Source organism: Dendropsophus ebraccatus, chromosome 13, assembly GCF_027789765.1.
Source record: "Dendropsophus ebraccatus isolate aDenEbr1 chromosome 13, aDenEbr1.pat, whole genome shotgun sequence".
NCBI classification, from domain to species: Eukaryota; Metazoa; Chordata; class Amphibia; order Anura; family Hylidae; genus Dendropsophus; species Dendropsophus ebraccatus.
Window position 1 is genome coordinate 8,498,869 of NC_091466.1, and position 22,631 is coordinate 8,521,499.

The 22,631-nt window shown below is 42.7% G+C and overlaps 1 protein-coding gene across 1 annotated transcript; it reads left to right on the plus strand.

Moving 5' to 3' along the window:
• Positions 1-16,107: 16,107 nt before the first annotated feature.
• LOC138770833 (Fc receptor-like protein 1) lies at positions 16,108-21,912 on the plus strand. Its single transcript, XM_069950087.1, has 6 exons — positions 16,108-16,382; positions 17,415-17,732; positions 18,491-18,619; positions 19,263-19,337; positions 20,677-20,714; positions 21,424-21,912. Exons 1-6 carry the CDS (start codon positions 16,256-16,258, stop codon positions 21,595-21,597), a joined length of 861 nt encoding a protein of 286 aa, XP_069806188.1. The 5' UTR covers positions 16,108-16,255; the 3' UTR covers positions 21,598-21,912.
• Positions 21,913-22,631: the final 719 nt, after the last annotated feature.

Consider the following 22,631-nt stretch of genomic DNA (forward strand, 5'->3'; position numbering starts at 1 on the left):
CCCTTAAATGCCGCGATCGCGGCGCGACCGCGGCGTTTAAGTGTAAGTGACAGGGGGAGTCCCTTGTCACTTACCGATCGGGACCCCCGCAGTGTGACTGCGGGGTTCCCAATCAGTAAAACGGACCGCTGGAGGTCTCTCACCTGCCTCCGTGCGGTCCGATCGGCGATCTGCTACACTGAGCCTGCACAGGCAGGCTCAATGAGCAGATCGCCGATAACACTGATCAGTGCTATGCTTATGGCATAGCAATGATCAGTGTAAAAATCAAAGTAGTGAATGTAGAAGTCCCCCAAAGGGACTTCAAATGTGTAAAAAAAAAAAAGTTCAAAACACTATTACACTACCCCAAAACCCCTCCCCCAATAAAAGTTGAAATCACCCCCCTTTCCCATTATATAAATAAAACATATAAAAATAAATAAATAGATAAACATATAATATACCATAGCGTGCGTAATTGTCCGATCTATTAAAATATAACAAGCGTCATTGTGACCGGTAAACGGCGTACACGAAAAGAGGGGAAAAAGTGCGCAGATTACCGATTTTATGTTACATTATATATTTTAAAAAATCAATAAAGTGATCAAAACGTCCGATCTTCACAAATATGGTATTAATAAAGACTAGAGATCATGGCGGAAAAAACGACACCCCATACAGCCCCGTAGGTGAAAAAATAAAACCGTTATAAGCGTCACAATAGGCCCATTTTATTAATATTTAATTGCCAAAAAAAAGGATTTCATAAAAAAAATACATATATAACATTAGAGAATCTGTGTAACCTGCATGTGGTTGTGTTCGGACTGACCTATAGAATAATAGTATCATGTCGCTGTTACCATATAGTGCATTACGTAGACACAGGAACCCCCCAAACGTTACCATATTGCATTCTTATTTACGATTTCACCTATTTATATCTTCATAAATAATATATTTGGGATTCCGTCATACATGTTATGGTAAAATGAAAGACGCCATTACAAAGTACAACTATTCCTGTAAAAAATAAGCACTTACATGTCCTTGTAGATAGAAAACTGAGAGTGCTGGAGATCTTAGAAGGGGAGGAGGGAAAAACGAAAACACTAAGATCAAGATTTGCGCGGTCCACTGGGTCATTTTGGGCCTGGTCATCAAAGGGTTAATTCCCATCTCTTTTTTTCGACAGTGCCATCAAGGGAGAATCATGATGCTGCAGCAGATGGAGGTTATAGCTACATCACTGTCAAAGCAGTACAAGGTGGGGGTTATAGTTATTCTGGCTTTATGCATAGTGGGGACGGGGGCCTACCTTATATATCCTTATAATAATGCTTATGTACGACTATGATGTCTATACATTTGTTTGTTGACTGCAATTAAATTTTTTAGTTATGTAATTTTTTTTTGTAAATTGAGTGAGGAAACGATCTCTGCACAGTCACGGTCCCAAAGTGGAAATGAGGGCCAGAACTGAGGCTTAAGATATCGTTTAGAGACCTTGCCATGACAGCGATTATAATATATCACATACAAAAAGAGTTACCATGTTTTATTTAACCCTTTCCCGACGCAGCTGATACTAAGTGATCAGTGTAGAATATAACAGACTGTAATAAGCCAACAAATACACTTACAGAGCCATATGCAAAAGAAGAGCCCGTGGAGCCTCATGGAGGAGTCTCGAAACACAGGACTAGCCAGATATCCCTCCGGGAAGGACCCATCCAAGGAGTGGCTCCAGTTAGAAAACCACCAAAACCACCATATTAAGTGGCCCTATAAGTCAATGTAATGACATATACAGCTGTTTCGGGGTGTTGCCCCTCATCAGTGAGGAGCAGGATTTTGGCTAGGTGGGAGCAATGCCTAGTAGAGCCATAAGAGAAACAGATTACTGATCTCAGGGAGACCAGCCAAACTTACAGAGCCAGACACTATATTCATTGCTAGGTTTTTTAGGTGGAGTCCATAAATGTCCACTTGATCGTTAGTGATGTAGTTTCCTGACAAAGCACCTCGCACATTACTGCTCTGGGGGTCGGGATCCTAGGCTGAGGATCCAAAACAGACATCTGCTCCATACAAGACTCAAGGCCCTATTACCCAGGACGATTATCTAACGACATTGACCCATGTAATAGGCCAACAATCAGCCCATGGATGAGAAATACTTGTTTGGCTGACTGCTTAATTCTGCCATGCTTAAAGGGGGTTTTCCAGGAAGAAGAAGGTTGAAGCCTCCTGCTCCCCTATGCTTATTTTTTTTGATGCCATGTCAAGTTATAAAGCCATGTGAGATGTGGAGGGGCGGGTGCATATCCCCACCATTGATATCCAATAGCTGCACAACATCCCACAGCTATAGGAAAACATGAGTGGGTGTAACTGGGATATACACTCAGGATGTGGAATCACAGAAAGTGTGCGTTGGTTAGCAGAAGGATTCAACCATCTTCTTCTTCCCACATGACCCCTTTAATAATCATGGCCATCAGCCCATGGACATCTCCCTGTGTAATGGGATGATTAGAGTAAGGGCCTGATCCAACCATTGTTTTCCTGGAGCCCTGACCCAACAACTACTGAGCCATGGAAGGGTAACCAAGATCCAAACACAAAGATCAGCACTCACTTACTATGGCCATTGGGTGGTGAAATTCGGCCATTAGTACTTTAGTCTCTGTTGTCTGTAGAATTTGAGCAGAAGCAGCTGGAATCTGGATAAGAATAGAAGAGTGGTCACCTATCTACCGCCAATATGCATCATGTGGTTACTAGACAAGTTATGGGGTAGATCCCACCATTAAAAATCTCAGGAAGACTATTTATCTTTCTCCTTGTCTTCTTTTAGCTCCTTCCTCCGATCCAGCGGCTGCTACAGGAAAAGATGTAAGTATATAGAAGTATAATTTGAGCAGGTAAGATGAGCAGACGGGGCACTCACCAGTAAGGCAAAAAAATGTGTTTCTTTATTCCAAGATCAAACAGGTTACATGGAGCAGACAAGACAATCAGGTAACAGCTGTTTCGCACGTATCGTGCTTCTTCCCAACCCTTCTTGAGGGCTGTGAAGAAGCACGATATGTGTGAAACAGCTGTTGTCTGATTGTCTTGTCTGCTCCATGTAACCTATTTGGTCTTGAAATAAAGAAACAATTTTTTTTCTATAACCGGTGAGTGCCACAACTGCTCATTTTACCTGCTCAAATTGTGCCGTTTGGACTATATATGGAATCAGTAGAGCCCCACCGATAGCACGGGTGTAAGAGGTTACTGTTCACACATAGAAATAGCGTTATCAGCGAGAGTGCTGAGGGTTAAACTATATAGAAGTATAATATAGTCACATAGTGCTGGACTATGCAGAAAGTGACAACTATATATACAAGTATTACTTCTATATTCTGAAATAATGTACTATATTGATAGTTGTGGGCAGGACACTATAGCAGGATCTATTTTATCTAGGGGGTTCAGCATTTTACGGAGCCTGAGTAGATGAACAAAGAGACCGGGGCTGTGCTGTACATGTTTGCATGTCTGTGCCTGAGATACCCCGTTACACTATGCCACAGTTACTTACTGCACTTGCTCCACATCTATGACTTCTGATTCATGATTTGCCCCTAATCCCCCCTCTGTGCTTGGGGGAGACCCCCTGATGGTGCTGGATGACATATAACTCCCAATATATTTCACCAATTAGCTGCTTATTCTTTAAGGAGAAGATAGAGAGTAGCAGATACAGAGATTTGTATATATTTTCTTGTTCTGCATCTTATACAGCAACATGTTGAGATTTTCTTCCCTTACCAGTTGGGGGATGTGTACTCCATGATCACATGTGCCGCCATGACTTCAGAGACCGCCGGAGACCAAGGGGACCCTGGGAAATCTGACTCTACCAACATCTACCAGGAGATCACAGTGGATAACCCCATTTATCATCAACATTCTTCATCACTAACATCTGACATCATGGAGTCCTGAAGAATATATAAGATATATATAGTGCTGTCACATACTGCAGGTATAGGCTATCGGTAAATAATTCAGGTGATGCTTTTGTATATACCTATTGTAGTTGTGTGGCGTGAATAGGGTTGCCGGCCATCTTGATTCCTATGTGTCCTCTCATATGGCTTCCTAATATTTCCCATGATGCCTCCATTTTATAGAGGAGGTTGAGTCTCATCACTGCAGTAAGTGATAGATCAGTGACATAGAACCTCTGTCCCCTCACTCACACTATACAGTATGTGATACAGCTTCAGTCTGTCTCCTTTTCTACCTATCAGACAGGCAGTGTTATCAGGGAAATATAATACAGTAATTCTGCAGCCAATAAGTGTATGGACTTACCTACTACTGTATATTACTGTTCTGCTACTCTAATGGAGATAACAATGGCATTCTACATACAGCTGCATGGGGAGGGATCTGATAGGTCACAGGACTCAGCTGACATAGGACAGACCATCTCCTGTAACACATGAAAGCATATAGCTGTCTGCATAGTGGTCACATGATCCAGGTACAGTCAAGAAATAGTTGTATGCAGCTGAGCTGGAATGAAATAGATGACACTGCAGGAATATAGGAACTGAGTTACTAAAGCTTAAGAGTCCTTCTTTAATATACGTAAAGGTAGAGATATTCTCTAATTAGGTTACTTATCCTGCAACTAAGCCTGAGTTACAGCCTATATTTTACTGCAGAGCAGCACTCACCATTCTACTGGTTGCTACTGAAAAAAAATGTGGACTTATATGTAGCCGGCATGGAATGTTTTTTTTTTATTTTTTTTTTTTATTTAAGAAATTTTTATTTTATATCCTTATAAAAAATTAACAAAGAAAGGAAATCAATTCCTCTTACCACAGTAAACATCAATGAGCCTAATTCCCTCCCAATTCCCTTCCCCCCCAACCCAGAATTACATTATTACTATAGTAACCCAAAACCATCTAAATTCACAAATACATGAATATTTTACAATCCTGTGTGGATTAAACCCGCAGGGCACCCATCCTATGATCCTATATTCCCTAATCTCCAACTCTCCTCCACCCCCACTTCCTTTAACCTATATTAATATTAATCATTCACACAGGTAGCGGCGCAACGCCACCCACACCCCCCCAAGACCCGAGCGGGACAAGGGAACGAGCAGACCCCGCCACACAAGCAACTTACACTATCCCTTACCTTAGCCTCATAACCTCCACACCTTTCCTCCATACTGCACTTGCCGCCAGACCTACCCCAATTGGGCACCTCGAGCGACCGGCAATTTCCCACTCTCACATTGAAAGACCAGGGCCCCGTCTCCCCAGAGCCCCTAGTCTCCAAGCCCAATCCAATCAGAGGACACCCATCACCCATATATCATGGACAGCAGGCTCCTCCAAACAGTTGGGTTATAACATCCATCCATCTACCTCATGAGGCTGATACTCAACATACGCTTTCAAACAACAAGTGGTTCAAGGCCCATCGCTCCCCTCTTTGGCTATCGCGGCGGCTCCAACCAGCTCTTTTTTTTTTTTTTTTATATGACTGTGCACCTGTGGCAACTTGATCCTTATCTCCAATTATACTCCCCCATTTCTTCTGTGAAATAATTACAACTTCTCTCTTAATTAGATTACTATATATCTTATACATTTTAGTAATTTTACCCTTACCTGATATACCTACTATTTGTGCTACAGCTTCTGAAATTATTACATTCACATTTACATTTGTTTTTCTAATAGCATCCTTTACCTGCAAAAATCTGAAATAACATAACGGTGCTCCCCTACTACTATTTAACTCATCATATGATTTAAAAATCCCATTCGTGAAGAATTGACGAACATATTTCAAGCCTCGTCTGATCCAGTCCTCTGGTTCTGGAATTTTCTCAATCTCTGGGAGCTGACTATTATGCCATATTGGCGTGCCACCCTTTCTCACCACTTCCCACACTTTAATCATTCATTTATAAGTCGAGTTCCTCGGGTGATATTCTCTTAACTTCATCTCTAATAACTCAAAAATATCCTCCGCACATCCATTCTGATCTTTTATCCACATTACCATAAATTTTACTCCTCTCCAATTTACTATCCAAGCTAAGTTAATGGAGATGAAATAACCGAAAAAATCGGGCACTGCTAGTCCCCCCTTCTCCTCTGACAATCTGAGAGTCTCTATTTTTAGTCGCACTCTTTTTCTGTTCCATATAAGTTCATTTAATAATCCATCTATTTTTTTTAAAGATCTTTCTATCTACCCACTCCGGGGATCCTCCTAAGACGTAGTTCAGCTGGGGGAGCCATGTCATCTTTATTAGTCCCACCCTATCTGCTCTATAGACAAGGGGAGCCTGTTCCAGAAGACTAGCTGCTGCTTCATCTTTTTTAATCTCGGGTGGATGTTTAGGCTTTTATATCTACCCATATCTGCTGCAATCCAGACCCCTAGATATTTAAATATTCCATCCAGGCCCAACACTTTCAGATCTGTCTGGCATTTCACTTTAACCATAGGATCCAGAGGTAGCAAGACTGATTTCCCCCAATTAATGGTTAACCCAGATAGCTGGCCGAATCTCTGCAGTTCGTCCATTACTCTCTCCAGACCACCCTCCGTGTTTCCCAAAAACAGCAATAGATCGTCTGCATAGAGAGCGATTTTGTCCTCTCTCCCCCCGGCTCCAAACCCCTCTATCCCCTCATTGATATTAATACATCTAGCCAAAGGCTCCATCACCAGGGCAAAGAGCAGGGGGGAGAGAGGACAACCCTGTCTGGTCCCCCTACCTAATTCAAAATATCCCGAAGACTGCCCGTTATGAGTGATCCTAGCCCGAGGTTTATAGTATATTATCTGCATCCATCTTATGAAGACCTCCCCAAACCCAAACTCCTTAATTACCCTCCATAGGAAGGGCCACTCCACACTGTCGAACGCCTTAGCAGCGTCCAGTGACAGTATGGAGTGCCCCCCCCCCCAATCGACCCACCTGAATATTTGTAAATGCTCTTCTTATGTTATCATGCGTAGATCTTCCAGGGATGAATCCACACTGGTCTCTACCAACTAAAGACGTAAAACTTTCATCAACCTATTAGCTAAGAGCTTCGATAACAATTTCATATCTGCCTTGATTAATGCTATAGGTCTATAAGATTCGGGTTCAGATAGATCTTTATCCGGCTTGGAGATTAAAACCGGCATGGAATGTTAAACGATATCGTTTCTGAAGTCAACTGAATTGTGAGTGCTGCTCTGGAGGGTGACACCAGCTGCAAGTGATGTTATATAGATGTACAGAGTATAATGTATATATAGTGTGCCTTCTATCTACCTGTTGTTCTGCTTTGTTAGGACTATTTGTATATTGGTTGTGACGGAGAATAAACTATATGTTAATATTTACCAGCTGTGGTTTTCCATGTAATCTGTATATATTGTGTTGTGTTGCTTTATTATGTAGTCTTAATTGTTGTGGTTACTGTGTGGTCAGAAGTTATTAGGGTGTAATGTAGGGGACAGGAAGGTGCAGATCCAATTCTCACCCCCACCCCCTCCTTACCTGCTCAGAGTTCCTGCCCTGGGGGGTGTCTGCCCCCAACTGGGTAATGGTCTCTTCCTAACCAAGTGCAGAGGGAACCGGGCCTAACAGGAGGGAAGGATGTAGGGGCGGACACAGACTGCAGGGGGGCCCTGTGCAAAATAAATTAACAAATTAACAGCCGTCATTATAAAATAACGTCCATCATTAGGTTTCAAAATGATGATTGTTCTAAAAGCCGAACGTCAAACGGCCAAAGAAGACGCTGTGTGAACATAGAAACAATAAGTATCACCTTATTAAGTTCAATATAGGCTGTATGCGGTGTGGTTCCCCCCCACGCCTCCTCTCCCCCTCGCCGTGCCCCCCTTACCCGCCCATTGGGGTTACGGCTGGTGTATGTCCCAGAGCAGGTATGAATCTGCGTCTGCTTTGTGGCATACACCGGGGGGGCAGACTTCATAAATCTCCCCATGTAAGGAAAGAGGCAGGAGCACAGGTGATGGGAGATTTGGTTCACAGAGATCAATCGGGCCTCATTCAGGGTAGGGGGGTTTACCATAATATCCGTAGGGCCTTTTGTAACATCAGGGGCGGTATGGAGTCGCCCGCGGGTAGGGCCATCCTCTCATTGGATGCCATCAAGGCGTTCGATAGCGTGGAGTGGCCCGAGAGAACCGCGGGCTAGAGTTCTAATAAAGGGGCAGATGTCGGAGGCCTTTACATTGTCAGGAGGAATTAGACAGGGGCGTCCTCTTTCCCCCCTGTTGTTTGCTCTTGCAGTGGAACCATTAGCTGAATTAATAAGAGGGGAAGAAGGAATAAAGGAGTTTGTATATGAAGATAAGGTGGAAAAAATATCTCTTTTCGCAGACGACATATTGTTATTTCTTTCGGATGTCCATCAATCAGTAAAAAAAGTAAGAGAGACTGTGGGACTCTTTGGAGAATACGGTGGGTTTGGTCTAAATTGGCATAAGTCTTCAATACTATTTTTTTGAAGAAGCTGATAGAACTAAACATGAGAGTTTGGGGAACTGTCCCGCTTGGGGGTCTGGGTCTCGTGGCTTCCCTGGATGCCTTATGTTTGAGAGGCGCCAATTGATTTTTTTTACTTACCCTTTGAGAAAGGAATCAATTAGACAGGAGGCTTGGAGGTTTATGTACAGACAATGCAGCTACCACCCCTATAGTTATACACTAGGAGGCGCCATTCATCAGTTTTCCCATAGAGCCATGTAAACCCTGAAACCCCCCAACCACTGGTTCTTCACCACACTTCTCTTTTTGGAGGAAGTAATATCAGAAAAAAACACAAAAAATGTCCGTCCTTCTTCACATCACCGACATCGTGATAAAATATGAAAAAGAGGAAGTGAAGAAAACTGTGAACATGTTCATAGAGCAGAATGCTGAGTGTATGGCACATGGAGAGTCCACCATGCCAGTCCTCCTCCTCCTCCTCGTCTGTAAGTAGAGAGATACTCAGCTATAGTGGTGGGAGCTTGGGGTCATCCCTCCGTCCTGATCACCATTTACTGTTACTATAGTCTATACCTCGTATCTATAGTTATAGTGTTGTACGTTACTTGAGGTTTTCCCATCTGTCACTCTCTATAGGGGACTATGTATAGTAGAGTCACCCAGTCACATACAACACAGCGTTTCATTATAATATATGTAGGGACCCATCCTGAACAGCTGATCCTATACCTCTAGAGTCAGTACAGGCTCCTATGTTACTATACTGAGTCCTTAGGCCTTATTCACACGTCCCGTAATTTACGGATCTCAGTTAGTGCACATTGATGTCTGTTGGGCTATTCACACTATCAGTAGCAGAAATGGATGAAAATGCGGACCCAGATTTTTTTTACGGATCCTCTCATTGAAATCAATTGGTTACGGATTGTAACATGTTTGGCATCCGTATTTCCGTAAAAAAAAATACGGATGAAGTGCAACTTGAAAAGCAGTGAGTAGTAAAATCTGATTTACGGAAATACGGATGCAATACGGTTGTTCGATCGGGTTGTTTCAGGACCAGAAAATATTACTGAACGTGTGCATAAGGCCTGAGAGTCTATTCTGCCTCTTGTATGATATATGTAAGGATATACTATATACAGCACATCCTTGTTTGGAAATCTTTATTACTTTAGTGGGAAATACACTACTGAGTAACCCTTTGATGACCAGGCCCAAAATGACCCAGTGCTCGCGCCAATTTTCATTTTAGTGTTTTCGTTTTTCCCTCCTCCCCTTCTAAGAGCTCTAGCACTGTCAGTTTTCTATCTACAGGCCATGTAATGTCTTATTTGTTACAGGAATAGTTGTACTTTGTAATGGCGTCTTTCATTTTACCATAACATGTATGATGGAATCCCAAATATATTATTTATGAAGATATAAATAGGTCAAATCGTAAAAAAGATGCAATATGGTAACGTTTGGGGGGTTCCTGTGTCTACGTAATGCACTATATGGTAAAAGCAACATAAAATATAATGTAACAAAAAATCAGCAATCCCGGCGCTTTTTTCGCTCTTTTCGTTTACACCATTCGCCGCTTGCGATGACGATTGTTATATTTTAATAGATCGGACAATTACGCACGCTATGGTTTATATAATATTATTTATTTCATTATTTTTACATGTTTTATTTTTATAATGGGAAAGGCGGGTGATTTTAACTTTTATTGGGGGAGGGGCTTTGGGGTATTTTTAAAAACATTTTTTTTTTTTTTTAAGTCATTGATTGCATACACTGATCATTGCTGTGCCATAGGCATAGCATTAATCAGTGTATTAGGCGCTCTGCTCTGCTCTGCCTGTGGCCTGTGGCCTACACCCATGTTTAGTTCTTGAATATGTGCAAAATTAAAGAGGAAACTAGAGGTAGATAAGTCAGAGAGAACCTCAGCCTCCTCTCTCTCTCTCTCTCTCTCTCTATATATATATATATATATCCATCTGTATCTGACCTGTGCTCCTGGGGACGTCAAGCTGTGGGCATCATGGACACATCTGATGGACCTGCCCAGTAACCTTTTGGGTATATTTAACCAAGTCACGACCAACAGTATATATATATACCTCAGTGGTGGTGAGGAAGTGTATGGAGCACATAGCAGCAGGCACTCACTGCTAATGACTGACATCAGCCATCCTAATATCAGTCATTTAACCATTTAAACGCTGTGATCAATAACAATCACAGGATTAAAAGGTCCATATAACAGGTACCACACCTGTCGGGTGTAACATAATTGAAAAAGCCATTTGTAATTTACTTTTATTCAAAAATCTCCAATCGTCCAGTACTTCCAGTAGTCTGACTCGGTGCTCTCCTCTTTCCATGTCCCCATAGAGGTTTTCTATGGGGATTTGCTACTACTCTGGACAGTTCCTGACATGGACAGAGGTGGCAGCAGAGAGCACTGCGTCAAACTAGAAAAAATACACCACTTCCTGCAGGACATACAGCAGCTGATAAGTACTGGAAGACTGGAGGATTTTTTTCATAGAAGTAAATTACAAATCTCTGGCACTTTGATTTAAAAAAAAAATGTTTTGCTGGAGTACCCCTTTAAATCACCCTCTATTTGTCATTTTTCAAATAAAATATTGTCAACAAAAATACAAATACACATAGTTTGTATCACCACATGCAGAATTGTGTCATTGTCTAATCAGTATAAAGTTAATAAATAAAATCAAAAAAGCTAATTAAATTTTCACTATCACTATCCCTCAAATTTGCTAAATTGCTGTTTTTTCCCCAATTTCATCCAATTCACTCAATTTCACTAAATAATTATGTTTCAGTTTTACCATTTAATTTACAATCTTAAATTGTTCCAGCAAAAAACAAGCCCCCATATGGGTCTGTAGATGGAAAAATAATAGTGTAATGGCAGAAATGTGTTTCTCTTAAGGAGGCCAGGCACCTTTAAGAACTAATAATAACCAAGTCATCTCTCCCAGCCTCCCTGTACATGAATATTCTGCACAGGTAAACGCTCATGAGCTTTCTATGGTTGGCGGGATAAGTCGTAGCCAGACAGCTCTGGTATCAGCTTATACCTCAGAGAACCGATATCATGTTTGTATATATTTTATTCTGTGACTACCTCTCTATATACACATGATATACAGGGGGTGGGGCTGTGACTACCTCTATACACATGATATACAGGGGGCTGGGCTGTGACTACCTCTCTATACACACAATATACAGGGGGCGGGGCTGTGACTACCTCTCTATACACATGATATACAGGGGGCGGGGCTGTGACTACCTCCCTATACACATGATATACAGGGGGCGGGGCTGTGACTACCTCCCTATACACATGATATACAGGGGGCAGAGCTGTGACTACCTCTCTATACACATGATATACAGGGGGCAGAGCTGTGACTGCCTCTCTGTACACATGATATACAGGGGGCGGGGCTGTGACTACCTCCCTATACACATGATATACAGGGGGCGGGGCTGTGACTGCCTCCCTATACACATGATATACAGGGGGCAGAGCTGTGACTGCCTCCCTATACACATGATATACAGGGGGCAGAGCTGTGACTACCTCTCTATATACACAATATACAGGGGGCAGAGGTGTGACTGCCTCTCTATACACATGATATACAGGGGGCGGGGCTGTGACTACCTCCCTATACACATGATATACAGGGGGCAGAGCTGTGACTGCCTCTCTATACACATGACATTTTTCCATAGACTTCATATAGCAAATTATTAGATTCAAAATTCAGTTGTGTTTTATAGCCATTCTGCTGTCATATTTTGCTTTTATTTTACTGTGTGAGAACATAGTTAGGGTCTTATTACATGGCCTGATTTGCCTAATAAGTGACCACCACTCTTACTGAGCCTATTACACGGCTGGACAGCAGTGCACCAAGGGTTGTATACATATTGTTAACGGTGTCTATGCAGCCCTTGCTGTATATAGTAAATAATAAACATATATACTTACCTGTCCACACTCTTCCCAGCTGACCAGAGCTGTTACTGAAGCTTCTATACCCGCTCAACCAATCACTGACAGAGACAGGAGAGTGCTGTGATCAGTGATTGGCTGAGCAGGCTGTCACTGCAGAGATGGGTGTACAAACTTCAGAGACAGCTCTGGTCAGCTAGGAAGAGGCAGGAAGACACAGAGGAGTCTGGACAGGTAAGTATGTATGTTTATTATTTACTACTTCCATCAGTTGCTGACCGCATTCCTATTACATGCAGCGATGCGTAGTTAGCGGACAAAGATTTTTCAACATGTTGAAAGAAAATGATCAGCCGATGATCAGCTCCTCACATGGAATGATATCTGTCCTATCTGCTCTATGTAATATGGCCTTTGGTATCTGTACACTGTATTTCTGGTCTTTGCAGGCTCCTCCTCCTCCCGGCCGGTGGTCGCCTCCTCTCCTAACTGGAGCCACATATACAGCGGAGACTCTGTGACTATAAGATGTGATATCGGACAGAATAAAACCCTCAGTGATAACTATTACTACTGGTCTAAAGACAATAAAACAATAGTACAACAAGGACATGAGATTACAATTAATAACATTAATAGCGTTCGGTAGTTCGCAATAGATACGAACGCAATTGCGAAGGAATAGCGAATAAAAATGATCGCAATTACGATCATAAGTAACGATTATCGTTCCATGGAAATGAGTGAACATTTTCAGGTCCTTCGCAATAGCGGTCGTTTGAGATCGTTAATCGTTAACTAATATGCAAACGATAATCGTCCGGTGGAATAGGGCCCTTAGTCACAGTACTCTGTCGGTTGTCACTTGGCTTTGTAGAAATCTTGATCTTGTACTCACAGTTTAGGAAAAGATATGGGCCCCTGCCAGAAAGATGTCAGTTCTGGAACAACAAGCCCCGGGCTTGCACAACCAATCACAGCTAAAGTTGTCCCGGGATATCCATGGAGTACTTCTGCTTTAGCAGCACTTTGCTCCACTGCAGACGAACCTCTAGGTCACTCCAGATGTAGGCAAGGGGTCCCTGTATGGTAGTAATCCCACCTTTAGGCTTTAGCATTGCATAGTACTTGTGGTACTTTAGAGGAAGACGTCATCTGACATGGATTCCCGCACAGGGGACCTGACCTTGAGGCCAAGACCTGGAGTAAGCCTCTGCAGGAACAATACTTTTAGTAGTCTCTTTCTGGATCCCTATCAACACTCTCTAGTTCTCTCTCTCTAACCCCTATCCACACTGACATCATCTGTCGGTGGTTGTTCACGGGGGCCCCATACACCTTAGATTGATGGCCAAATCAGCCATGAGCGGTCGGTTTTGCTGACCAAGGTCTAAAGTGTATAATAATTATAAGATTCCCCTGTCACACACCTATCCCTTTCCTCACCGAACATTGTGGAAATAAGTCTATTTGGCTAAATCATTTACACATCTTCCAGTGGATGTCATCTTCTCATTCCATTGTGTCAGTTTAGGGTTAACAATTTTGGGATTAGAGCGTCCTTCCATCCTGACCATTTATACAGGTCATCACCCGGCAGACCTGGAGTCTTATATGTTCTTACATTTGTATCTCTTAAAGGTGTACAGCATAGACCGGCTGTGAAATTCAGTCCAAACTGCAGAAGTATATTTGCTGGAGAGAAGATGGTGATGTCTTGTGAGGGAGAATCTTCTGTATCACCAGGCCGGACATATGACTGGTATAGAAACAATGTAAAGATCGGAAATCAGCAACAATCCATCACAATTAATAATGCAAATATTACCGATACTGGAGATTATAGATGTGATAGAGGAAGAGGAGCCAGTTACCCCCTCAGACTCCATGTCCACCCCCCAGGTGAGTATCTGCCCCATCTGTGCCAGCTCTTATCTACAGAGGAGGCTACAGGACATTGGGGACATTTCTCTTATTTCTTCAGATCGTGATGTCATCCTGCAGACTCCACCCACTATTCTGGAAGGCGACGCCCTGGATCTGAGATGTCACAGTCCTCCGAGATACAAATATAAGAAGGGGGAGACAACATTTTATAAGGACGAGCCATTATCCAGGGATCAGACCAGATGTTACATCTACAGAACGTGACCAAATCCATGAGCGGGATTTACCGATGTGAGAAGAATAAAGTATCATCAGAAGACACATATATATTCATCCAAGGTAAAAATATACAGGACCCCAACACCCCCATTCTCTTCTAATAGGTTTAGTATAAAGGCGTAAACGTCTAGTAATGGTTGGTGAGGAACTGCACAAGGCGTCATATACCCATCATGTATCCAGTGACTGCAGGCCCAGGTACCATACAGGCGGCTCAGGTAGATTATATGGGGCCGGGGAAGGGAAGACAATCCTATGTTGTTCTTGTCCACATTATAATGGTTGGTAAGAACCTGCACTGGGATGTAGTCCTCCGAGGAACCCATACTCAAGTCATGGAGATGGGAATAGCAGAGCCCAGAGCAGGGCCATAGACTAGTCCCCAGATCAGACCTAATCTCCATCCAGCTGCTTGTGCCCAATGATGATTATTGTTATACTCTGTGTTAGATCTCTTCACAAGACCAGAAATATCATCCCCCTCCGACATATGGGAAGGAGACACCATGACCCTGCGGTGTAACACAAGACGTAACCCTCTCAGAGAGGACGTAAAGCTGAAGTATACCATCTACAGAAACGGACATTAAGTGCATGAAATGGGATCACCTGATGAAGTACAATACACAGTCCAGTCCGCTCAGCTGGAGGATGCTGGGAATTATACCTGTGAGGTGCGGACTCTATCGGATACGGTGATGAAGATGAGTGAGGTGTTATATATCAGTATAAGAGGTTGGTATGGATTCCTGGTACTATTATTATATATGGCCGATGTGCGCAGGATGAAGATGATTCATAGATTGTCATTGATCAAAAATTGCAAACAAATGGGACTTTTTGACATTTTCACTGAGCTTGCCAAGTGGGCAGATCTTGTTGCAAAGTTGGTTTAGTGTCATGTGAAGAAGATATGGCGTCAAATGTGCTCAAAATTTAAATTTTAATATTTAATCATCCAGAGCACCCCAAGGTGCTTGGCCGGCTTAGAGCTTGATCTATCCCCCCGATGTTCGATCAAGCACTATGCTCATACTCGCTCAACAATCCACATGGCTGTATCCCAGTTTTCCAGACGTTCCTTAGGAGGTATCCACCCACTGCACGGAGCGAGCTGACAGCGGGAATCCGACGCCAATCGTTCTGGTTCATACGAACCAGGAATCCGAAAAGTCCGCTCATCTCTACTGGACACCTTACCTACTTTATTTTTGGGTTGTGGAACAAATTTTCTGTCTTCCAGTTATTGTTGGGAATTTTTTTTTTTCGAGTGATTTGGATTACAAGCATGTTCCCAGAATGAATTGTGCTCGGAATCCAAGGTTTCACTGTAATTATTAACAATTTGATTATTTTTCTTTAATCTAAAAACGATAACATGTCCATCTTACTCCTCCACAGTGGCTGTAGATAAACCTGTCCTGCTGCTCTTACCAGACAAGGTGGCTGTGGGAGAGGACATTGTTCTTCGATGTGCGTCCTCTAGAGGCTCCTGTCCTATATACTACCAGTTCTATCACCATGAAACATTGATAGGAAATATTACCGTTCACCAGATGGAGGCGGCAGAGATACAACTGACCGTTCCGTCACTGACTATGGGTGGAGTCTACTACTGTGCTGCCTACAATGGTTTCCCTACCCAACCTCAACGGAGTGATGGAGCCAGTCTGCTGGTAATAGGTGAGTAGTTGTGTCATGTGTTTGTTTTCTCAGTTTTAATAAAGTTTTTATTATTGCCCTGGGTTCAAGCTTTGTTCACACATCCATCATGGCTTCTGTTTATAAAACCATGTTATTGTTCTGGATCCATGCTATAGTTGAGCCCAATAACACCTGGTGGTCACCACTGGCTTATTTCAGGGTCTGTTGTGGTTTTCTTCACGATGACTGCAGGAATCCCCCTTTATTGCTGTCTTATTCTTGCAAAACACAACAATCACTGAGCTGAGGGAGATCAGCCAGAAAAATCCAATGGAGTACTCATTCAAGAGTCTCCATTGATACATTGCCCCCTATAAAATTTGAATATGCAAAAAAGGGGTCTGTAGAGCCTCAGTTGCAAGTCTCAAAACACGGGAACAGCCAGATACTCGCAACTGTAGCTCCACGGACCACATTTTTACATATTCAAAATTTATAGGGGGCAATGTATCAATGGAGACTCTTGAATGGGTATTCCATTGGATTTTTCCTCACTGATCTCCCGGAGCTCAGTGATTGCTGTATTTTGTTGGTCGATTGGTCATTGCCCCTGTTAGCCAGAATCCTGCTTGACACTGATGAGGGGCAATAGCCTGAAACAGCCGTGTGTGAATGAATGTCTGGCTTTGGTATTTCCCTTGTCATGTCGCATTACTCGCAACTGAGTTAGACTTAACATAAAACTACCACCCTGGTATTCCCTATTTGTGTTCCAATACTCACAACCAAGTGGGACTTAAGGAGCTCTGCATCAGGGTGGCCCGGTGATCTCCTCACTGGGAGGCACCCCATGGCACCAGGTTTCCTTTCCTGGAGGGATATCTGGCTATTCCCATGTTTTGAGACTCGTAACTGAGGCTCTTATTCTTGCCATAAAATCTGCTGGGGTGTCCAACAGCACCTTAAGTGGTGGTGTGAATATAGCCTTATCTACTGGATTAAGAACCAGTAAATTGTATATGGGTTTATAACATGTTCCTCAAGTATATTTTTTAATTTTTCTTCCAACAGAACCGGTATCAGGCATTGACATTATGACAGATAAAGATGGAGAGGATTTTACCATTGGAGAAGCCTTAAACCTCACCTGCTCCGCCCAACGTGGCACGTCCATCTCTGTCTCCTGGCTACACAATGACACTGTGGTGGAGGAAAGTTCTGAGCTCTATCAACTTAAAGACAATGGGAAAGTCTTGTACATCCCTTCCCTTCTATATGACCATGAAGGATGGTACCAGTGTAATGCCAGCAACCAGCTCTCCCCCAACAGGACCTTCTCCGCGCTCAGTAACATCCTACAGGTCAACGTCTTGGAGCCGAGTGCTGGAGGTAGTACCAGTTATAGCTTTGTATATGTTTTATCAACTTGTCTTCTTTATATACTCTACGCTTCTTCTTTATGTTCTGTTTTGTTGTTTATATCTTTGTCTTCTTCATTGTTTTCCTCTTCATGTTCTTCTTTATTATCTTCCTAAAAGTTTGTCTCCATTTACGTTATCATCTACTTCTCCTCTACTCTATGTTTCTCCTCCTCATTTTACTTCTTTTCTGTCTCCTTTTTATCTTTTTTTTTTTTTTTTCTTTTCTCGGTCTTACCACTAGTGTCATCATTCTTATTATAAAATACAAAAAGTATTCCAACAGCACCTTGGGAGACGTCCAGTAAGGCCATGTATGAAGAGGATGGGGTGCACGCTGGTTGGCCACAATCCTTAGTGAAGGCAACATTGACTTCAAAAAGGGGTTATCCAGTGCTTCAAAAACATGGCCACTTTTCCCCCTCTCTTGTCTCCAGTTCAGGTGCGGTTTGCAATTAGGCTCCATTTACTTCAATGGAACTGAGTTTGAAACTCCACCCAATCTGGAGACAAAAGAGGGGGAAAAGTGGCCATGTTTTTGTAGCACTGGATAAACCCTTTAAGCAGAAGAAGGTCCAACAGCATCTGTAGTCAAGAAAAAAGTTAATTTACATATTCTGGTACAGGAACGCAACGTTTCAGCCCTAAGGTCTTTCTCAAGCTTGACAATGACCTTAGGGTCGAAACATTGCTTTCCTTATGATCCTTATTACATCTTTTGTTTTGCAGATTATAGTACCCAATGGTTGATGGTCGGGATTCTGCTGCCGGTCACCATCGTTGTCGTTGGCCTGATCCTAATATACAGAAAGAAAAATGTGTCTGTCAAAATCTGTCACAAGAAATCGTCATCTACAGGTTATCACCGATACCCATATACTCAACATGGTGCACCATAACAACTTCACATCACACGACTGTGTCACATGACCTAATCTTATGCCTGTACATCATAGGGGAGGCTTCTTAAAAGAAGAATTAACCAAAAGAATTAATAACACGTAGAGCTTCGCCCTTCATATGAACTCATCTATAAGCTAAACTTATGAAGCATTACTGAGCACGCTCTGTGACCTTTAAAGGTCATTCCACAGGGAGCAGCTATTGTCTCCTCTATCTACTGGTGTCACATGAGGCTGCAATGCTGTACAGATCACTTTACAGCAGCCTCCTCTTATCACCACAGACACATCAGGAAGTCTCAGCTTAGTTTTATCCCCAGTGGTGAGAATGAGAACTGCAAGATCTCAGGATTATTTTATAATATAGAGAAAAAAAAATGGAAAATTAGAAAAAAAAATCACCAAACATTTTTTAAAAATTTTTAACACAAAAACATTTTCATTTTGACACATTCCCTTTAACAGAGATGAACATGTAAAAAAGAAAACAACACTTGTCAAAATGGCTACTTTTTGTTAATGCCGTCAAACCCTCAAAAAAATATTTTTAGGAATGTATGGCTCTGTGAATATGGAGAATAACAGGATGTCATCTACAGGGCTGAACGCAGTGCGGAGTGACAAAGATGAGGACAAGCAAATGGCAACAACCGACCACGGAGTCTATGAAAACTGTAAGAAGGATAGCCGGAATGTCCTCTAGCTCCAGCCTCACCCTCCCAATTTTTGCATATAAAGATTTTTCATAATTTTTTCATATATGTGGAAAAAAATGTATGTTGTGACAAAAAGCAACACAAAGTAATATTCATACATTCGAGAAAAACTGTTTGCACAGTGTTATTGACAGTGTAATATATGAGCCTAATGGGAGTTTCTGTGCTCCCCTGTGGTGAGTTTAAGTGGAACAGTCCTTGTATTATATAGGAAGTTCTGATTGAGCTGTAGACCCCATTAAGAGCACATAAACACCTTAATTTTCCATTGGGTCACCATGAGGTCACATGACCCAACTGAAGGGGTGGGGCTACCTTATAATTGCTTCATAATGATGCTTATGTATGACTGGTGTCTATACACTTGTTTGCTGACTAAAGTTTTTTTTTTATTTTTCCATTGTCAACTCTTTTTCTTTCAACAGGAAAAAAAAAGCAAGAATGACCCTTTTACAAAGTCCCAAGAGAGAAATGAGGAAGAGGAGTTATCCAGCGTTAGAGAAACATGGCCGCTTTCTTTCAGAGACAGCACCTCTCTTGTCTCCCGCTTTTGTCTCCAGGTTTTGTAACTCAGTTCCATGGAGACATGTTTCTCTATTACTGGATAACCCCTTTAAAATATAATTTATAGTTAACATAGTTAAAGAGGATGTACCACCAGGTACATCCTCTTTATCCTGACACAGGGATAGAACGGCGCCGTCACGGACAAGCCGGTGCCGCGGCCCGTTTTTCGAACCGCGGCCCGGTTCCCCTGTACGGCGCCATTCTATCCAAGGTTATTGGCCGGTGCTCAAGCCGTTAGAATCAAGCCGCGTCATAGAGGGGAGGCAATTCCTTCCCACTGGGGGCGGGCCGGCCGACCTCCAGTGCTTGAGCACCGGCCGGTAACCGTAGATAGAATGGCGCCGTACACGGGAACCGACACCGGCTTGCCCGTTATGGCGCCGTTCTATCCCTGTGTCAGGTTAAAGAGAATGTACCTGGTGGTACATTCTCTTTAAAGTTCCGGAGCTTTTTTAACCCCTTCCGCCGCAACTGTGATAATTGGAGAATATAACCACTTATCACCAATCCCACAGGCCAAAGGCAGTGTAGTATATACTCAACAGATGGTAATAAGCCAAGAAATAAACTTATAGAGCTTAAGCCTCCTGTTGTGTTCGTGGGTGATGTAGTTTCCTGACAAATAAAGCCAATACACATTATGTGGTTACCAGGCAAGTTATGGGATGGATCCGGCCAAAGACATCTGACTCAACCAGTGATGTTTATCTTTCTTCGTGTCTTCTTTTAGCTCCTTCCTCATATTTGGCAGCTGCTACAGGAGAGGATGTAAGTATCTAGAATACAATCATATAATAACTGAGAAAGTGACAACTATATACACAAGAACTACTTCTATCTTTTGAAATATTGGACTATATTACTAGTTGTGAGCAGGATGCACATTGGGTCAGGATAAAGGGGAACTTTAGGCAACGGTGAAAATCCAGGAAGGGCAGGGGGTGGTGGGAACACAATAATGCCTGCTCAGCCAATCAGTGTGTGAGGCGGGGCACATCTGCTCACTGACTGGCTGAGCGGGTACTTCCTGACAGGCCTTGAGGACTCAAGAACCCAGGAGATTACAGAGACTGTAGAGTGACCGTGAACTGGTGGTGCGGAAGCTGCGGGAGCACCGGGACAGGTACGAATCACTTCATTATTATGGTCCCATCATCTCCTGCACTATAGCAAAAGTGGCCAAACATTGTCCCTAAGGAGGTCGGCATCTTACAGAGCCTGAGTAGATGGACGAAGGGACCAGGGATGGGCACATATAGGGCAGAGAGGACACTGGTGACCTTGCCTTAGATGCCCCATTGCCTGAGACTGAATGATGGCCATTGGTAACACACAAGTCCTACTATATTTCTCCAGCTTTTCTATGGACATTATAGACTAGAAGAGACAGCGTAGCAGATACAGAGACCTCCGCCTACCTCCATCACTTTTCCTGGTCTCTGACTCTTTTGTGTTGAGAATTGTTTTCTTTTACCAGTTGGGGGATGTGTACTCCATGATCACATGTGCCGAAAGGACTTCAGAGACCGCCGGAGACCAAGGGGACCCTGGGAAATCTGACTCTACCAACATCATCCAGCGAATCACGGTGGATAACCCCATTTATCATCAATATTCTTCCTGCTTAACAACGGACATTATGGAGTCCTGAAGAAATATATCTGCCGCATAGGCTACATATAGGCGCTTTTATATACCGATTTTAGTGGCATGTATAGCGTGTCTGCCATCTTGATTCCTATGTCTCCTTTGATATGGCTTTTTAATGCTGCCTACCCTTCCCACGATGCCTTCAGTTTTTCAGAGGGGGTGGAGTCTCATTACTGCAGTAAGTGATAGATCAGTGACATAGAACCTCTGTCCTCTCACACTGTACAGTATTATATGGGATACAGCTTGAGGCTATGTTCCCATAATGAAATAGCATTTTTATAATAATGGACGTTCTTTTATAACAATGCGTGTAAATAATGACAATTTTTGACGGCCTTCATTAACAAAAAAAAAATTTTTCCCGCCTAAAAAATAGTGTGTGAACATAGCCTAGTACATAGTCAGATAATGTGATCAGGGAAATATTATAACTCCGCACACAATGGACTCACCTACTACTGTATATCACTGCTGAGATAACAACAGCATTCTATAGATGGAGGGACATACAACTGGATGGAGAGGGATGGACTCGTCTACTATTGTATATCACTGTTCTGCTACTCTAATGGAGATAACAGCATTCTATATACAGCTGGATGGGCAGGGATCTGATAGGTCACAGGACTCAGCTGACATAGGACAGACCACTTCCTGTAACACCAGACAGCATATAACTGTCAGGTGGTCTGAGTGGTGGTCACATGACCTAGGTGCAGTTGTAAAATACACGGATGCAGCTGAGCTGGGATGAAATAGATGGCACTGCAGGAATATAAACACTGAGTTTCTGTAGCTTTAGAATTCTTCTTTAATCTACATGAAAGTTGAGTTATTCTCTAATGACTTATCCTGTGACTGATCCTGAGCTGCATTCTGTATGACACTCATTCACTATACTGCTGGTTGCTACCAAAAACAGTAAACCAGCTCATTGACAGACACATCCAGAAAGATCAGCTGACTCCTATCCTATCTTTTTTTCCCCTCTGGGAATGGGGGGATTGTTAGATCTAAAGACAACTGCATTGT

What these genes read in the sequence shown, in the direction of transcription:
- LOC138770833 (XM_069950087.1), top strand. Translation starts at nt 16,256, where the DNA reads ATGGAGGCGGCAGAGATACAACTGACCGTTCCGTCACTGACTATGGGT. An exon ending in CAAGAAATCGTCATCTACAG is followed by an intron (nt 18,620 to 19,262) that starts GTTATCACCGAT and finishes TGTCATCTACAG; the next exon opens with GGCTGAACGCAGTGCGGAGT. An exon ending in CCACGGAGTCTATGAAAACT is followed by an intron (nt 19,338 to 20,676) that starts GTAAGAAGGATA and finishes GTCTTCTTTTAG; the next exon opens with CTCCTTCCTCATATTTGGCA.